General features: G+C 38.1%; 1 protein-coding gene across 1 annotated transcript in view; it reads left to right on the top strand.

Annotated features, from left to right (window-relative positions):
• UHRF1BP1 (UHRF1 binding protein 1) overlaps window positions 1-5,434 on the top strand; it is a 78,805-nt gene that overhangs the window by 41,113 nt on the left and 32,258 nt on the right. The window contains exons 2-4 of the mRNA XM_006882063.1: window positions 1,269-1,431; window positions 1,533-1,571; window positions 2,227-2,318. Of these exons, the coding sequence (XP_006882125.1) occupies window positions 1,269-1,431; window positions 1,533-1,571; window positions 2,227-2,318 (294 nt within the window). The remainder of the gene's footprint in view (window positions 1-1,268; window positions 1,432-1,532; window positions 1,572-2,226; window positions 2,319-5,434) is intronic.

Below are 5,434 nucleotides of genomic sequence, written 5' to 3'. Positions count from 1 at the left end.
TCTTCTTTTTTTTTTTTTTTTACACATTATTATTTTTATAATTTGCATTGTGTTTATACAATCATTCACATTTATACAATCACTCATATACATTGTTTCATTTGTGTACATTAAGTTTTATACAATCATTTCTATACATTGGGTTCTATATAATAAATTACTGTTGATCAAGTCCCAAATTCATTTTGCCTATTCCTTCACACCTCCCTCTGTCCAGTCTCTCTTACTTCTTAATCTAACACCTTATTTCTAAGCCTTCCTAGTTTTAATTTGTAAAGTCTTGTATTCTTTGACAACTTTTCAATTGTTTTAAACAGTACTTTACATATGTCTGTATGTGTGTTTTTTAAAAAGAGATCTTTCTGACATGCTTGAAGTTTTGACTGTATGTGATCTACTTTCTCTATGTTCTTTCTCACATTTCTTCATAGTAGCTTTTCTGTTGCACAGTTTATATGTAACTTTAGTTATCTGAATTTTTGAGAGTTGATTTGCTTCGTAAAGTTCCTTTAAGTTCTTTGGGGATCCTCTTCTGTTGTTCCAAGTAGTGTTTTTACACACACACACACACTCTCTCTCTCTTGCTTTCTGAAATACCCTGCTTTGTTCCTCAAGCATACATTTAAACTAGAAAAGGAGAAATGGAAGTTCACTTTTCTGAATTTATAGGACTAGGCTGCCTCAGCTTCTTTAGGCATTTTTTGGGACAAAACGCTTCCCAAGTTCTGTTTGCTATTCTCAGAATGGTCCATTTTCCTTTTCATTTAATACTTATTGTCTGTTTGAAGTGCTCCTGTTCGTAAGTTTATCAGATGTCCTCTTGCTTCCTTGTATTTGTTTAGCACAGTCACTTAAAGCACTTATAGATCATGGCTGTTGATATGCCCCTCCCTGCCCCGCTTATATATAAAGGTTTATGAGGACTTTTTTTTTTTTTAGGATATTTTTTGTTCCTATTTTGTTTTGTTTATTTTTCTTTTCTATCTAGTTGCTCTATTTTTCTGTGGAGATTTTCTGTGGCATTATTTAAAAGCTATGCTGCTACTGTTACAGCCGTTTTTCCAAATCCCTATCATAGGTTCTTGAGTAGAGCAATAATGTAATTGCAAGTAGGATGATGGGTTTCCTAACATCTTACATGGTATAGGGGGGATGTGGTCTTAGTCAATATTTGTTCTTTGTATTTTGGTTTTGTGCAGAAATGTAATTAGCCATGATGTCCCCTTAGCAGAGTCCTTGGAATTAATCTTTCTAATCATTCTCTACAGGTTCACTAAGAATCTTTCCCCAGACAAAATCAACTTAAGCACCCTGAAAGGTGAGGGCCAGCTGACCAACCTGGAGCTGGATGAAGAAGTTCTACAGAATGTGTTGGAGCTGCCCACCTGGTTGGCCATCACCCGAGTTTACTGCAACAAGGCCTCCATCCGGGTAAGAATGGGGGTCACAGTGCTGCTGTTCTCTTCAGTCAGCATGCTGGCCTTCCTGGGGGGTAGCTCCTGCAGCCCTGAATCTTTGCTTTCTTCTTTCAGATCCAGTGGACAAAATTGAAGACACATCCAATTTGCTTGGTATAAAGGCTTTTCTTGATTACAAGTAATCAAATGGGATGGCTGGGTAGACTTTTAAAAGATCTGAAAAAAAGATGGGAGGAGTCCTTCAGACTGTAGCTTTAGTGGTGGGTGCTTTTATCTGGCTTTGTAAACTTGCAGAGACAGTGTCTCACTGAGACAAAGTGACTATTATCTAATCTTTATTTTGGAACTCCTGTTCAGGAGTTTGAACCAAGACATGAGGCTTAGAACTTCTAAGTTTTGTTTTGTTTTAAACAGTTTTGCTGCTCAACTGATTAGATTTATCTGAGAGAAGAAAAATTAGAAGTTTAGTTCATGTTGACTTTGATCTGAAACCTTTGGATTTTATCCTTAAAGATTAGAATTCCTGAGGATAGTAATGTCCTTGAATTTGGATTTGTGTTACCCTTTTCTGTTGTGAGTTAACCGTATGATTGTCATAAAATTCCATTACTAATGGAAATGGAAGGAGATGGTGAGGCTTTTCCTTGCATTTCAGATTTTCAACAGATAGTATTGTCTGCCTATTCTGGGCCTAGCACCTAACTAGGCACTGGAGTGCACGGATGAACAAGATCATCTGTGCTGTCTTCCAGTGCTGCTTGTGTGGGCTGTTGTGCAGATGCTTAGCCCTCCATGGCTTTCATTGCAGTGTCTGGATAAGGTAGAGGTGGAGATGAAGACTTGTGAGGAGCCTCGGCCCCCCAACGGACAGTCTCCCATTGCTCTCGCCTCAGGACAAAGGTTAGTTGCTTGAAATTCTGGTCTTTTCAGTAAATTTACTTCTAATTAAATCTCATTGACTGTTGTAATTAAATTACCATTTAATTTTAAGTGATACTTTTTCTTAGCGAGATTTTCAAAATATACATTATAATAGAGACTCTAGAGAGACTGGTGACATGAACCTATGTATCCAAGTTCTAGTTTCAACAATTATCAACATTTTGCCATTCTTTTTTCATCTCTTCCCTGCCACTCTTTGTGTATGTGTGCTTTAATTGAAAGTCGTTGACAGATACTATGTATTTCCATCTGTAAATACTTGTGTTGCCTGTGTCTATAATAGACAAAGATGTAAAACACACACACACACACACACACACACACGTCATATGCAGTAGAACTAACCAAGAACCCCTGAATATCATCTAGTAATTTCAAACTGTCTGCAAAATAATTTTTATAGTACTTTGTGGATTAAAAGAGATCTATATATTGCGTTTATCTTTGGCTGGCAGTTATACATGAAGACTTGATCAGGTTTCCTTCCCCTTCCCTCTCTTCCCTCAGTCCTTTCCCTTCTTCCTTCCTTTCTTTTTTTTGTAAGAATATTTTAGAAACATTCCATATATTTCCAACTATAATGTCTTGGGAAATACATAATAACAATCTAGTTAAGATTAGTCAGTGGATTCAGGTGATGTTGACCTTATTTAGTTATTATAATAAATACCTTATTTACCTGTCACCTGATGTTTTAAGTGCTATTAGTGATAATTGTCTAGATCTGTTATTTCATCGTGGAATGCAAAGTAGGGATGTCTTGTTGCTTCCTTCTTACTGCATTTATTAACTGTGATTGCCTATAAAAAAGAACTTACTTTCACTAGCTAATGATTTGAATACTCTAAAGTTTTTATAGGAATGGAAGAACAAATACTGGGTTCTTTTATCAAATTTAAGGATTACAGATAAATACTCTAGCAATTTCTAGAGACTGTGGTTGGTTTATTGGTTTGTTTGGGGTTTTTTTTTGGTGTGGAATGGTAAGTGGGAGGGAGGCCTACTGTTTTGATAATACTGTTTTTTTTCCCAACAGCTTTTTGAGGGATATTGTTGTGAAGTGCTGTTGAATTGGTTCTGACCCATAGTGGCTCTGTGCACAGCAAAATGAAGCACTGCCCACCCCTGAACCATCTTCACAAGGGCTCCTTTGTTTGAGCCCGCTGTTGAAGCCACTTGGTCAGCCCATCATGTTGAGGAGCTCTTTTTTACTGACTCTCTACTTTACCAAATAGAATATCCTCTAGGGACTGGTCCTTCTTGATAACATGTCCTAAGTATGTGAGACAAAGCTTTGTCATCCTTGGCTTTTAAGGAACATTATGACTGTATTTCTTCCAAGACAGATTTCTTTTTCTGGTTTTTGTTGTTAATGTGCCGTTGAGTTGCCTGCAACTCACAGTGACTCTGTGTACAGTAACTCTGCATCCCACCCTATCCTACACACTTAACCCCATTATCTCAGTTACTGTGATGATCCATATCAGAGGGTCTTCCCCTCTTGCTCTGTCCCTCCAACCTTCCAAGCATGATGTCCCTCTCCAAGAACTGGTCCTCCCTGGTAACATGCCCAATGTATGTGAGACGGATCTTCAAAATCCTTCCCTCTTAGGTGCAATTTTTTTTTCACCCTATCCAGGACAAACCTGTTTGTTCTCTTTGCAGTCCATGGAATGTTCATCATTATTCTCCAGCCCCATAACTCAAAGCATCGATCCTTGTTCTGTCATCCTTAGTCATTGTCCAGCTTTCTGATGCATAGCAAGTAATTGTAAAGACCGTGACCTGGATCAGGTGCACCTTAATCTCTACTCTGACATCATTGCTTTTTATCACTCTGGAGGGGTCTTTACAAAATATTTTCCTAATGCAGTTTGTCTTTTGATTCCCCGGCTGCTGGTGCCAAGAGTATTGATTGTGAAGCCAAACAAACTGAACTTGTTAACAATCTCAGTCTCCTCTCTATCTATCATGACGCTGCCAATTGGCCCAGTGGTGAGAAACTTTGTCTTCTTGATGTTGAGCTTAAATCCATGTTGCAGACTACAGTCTTTCACCTTCTGCAGCACATGCATCAGGCACTACTCATTTTCAACAAACAAGGTTGTGTCATCTTCATAACTCAGGTTGTTGATGAGTCTTCCTCCAGCTCTGATGCCACACTCCTCGTCAGTAAGCCCAGCTTCCTGAATTACCAGTTCCACATATAGATTAAAAAGTTATGGAGACAGGATGCATCCCTGATACACTCCTTTCCTGATTTTAGACCATACAGTGTTTCCTTGCTCTTGTTCTGAGGACAGCTTCGTGGCTCAAGTATAGGTTTCACATAAGCACAGTCAGCTGTTCTGGAATTGCCATTCTTCTCAAAGTTAACTACAGTTTGTTGTGATCCACACAGTCATATGCCTTTGCATAGTCAATGAAACACAGATAGACATTCTTCTGTCCTCAGCCAAGATCCATCTGACATTGGCTATTATGTTCCTGGTGCCATGGCCTCTTCTAAACCTAGCTTGTATTTCTGGTAGCTCTTTCAGCATTTCTTTTTTCTTTCTTTTTTTTATGGAATATTTATTGATATATTTTTTAAATTTATTATTAATTTCAATGAAAATTTACAGAGACTTTGGATTTCCATTCATTCATTGTTTCACTTTTCTCCCCTCCCAACCCTCCCCTAGTACACTATCCTGTTGGAAAAGTAAAAGAAAAGTTCTTTCATTGTTTTACAATCCCTCCCCCCAGATCCACTCCACTATACAGCCTTTGCTCTGGACTCCTCTCATGAGAAAAAATACCTAATCACATATCCCTTTTAAACAGTTTTCTCCCTCATATGTTTCAATGCAGTATATGTTATTTTTTTTTTTCATTGCATACGTCTTTATTCTGGTAATGGCGGCTGGCCGCAGTATATGTTATTTATCCCATCTTTCTCAGTCTTCCCCCAACCCTGATGTCAGTCTTGTTTCACAACAGCAGCACCATGCAGTATTTGTCCTTTTGTGACTGAGATACTTCACTCAGCATAATGTCCTCCAGGGTCACCCATTTTGAATAATATTGCATGA

This window comes from Elephantulus edwardii, unplaced genomic scaffold (assembly GCF_000299155.1).
Source record: "Elephantulus edwardii isolate Elephantulus edwardi_28Jun2011 unplaced genomic scaffold, EleEdw1.0 scaffold00017, whole genome shotgun sequence".
In the NCBI taxonomy this organism is placed as follows: Eukaryota; Metazoa; Chordata; class Mammalia; order Macroscelidea; family Macroscelididae; genus Elephantulus; species Elephantulus edwardii.
The sequence above is the reverse complement of the archived record's forward strand: the minus strand, read 5'-3'. Positions and strand labels throughout refer to the sequence as shown.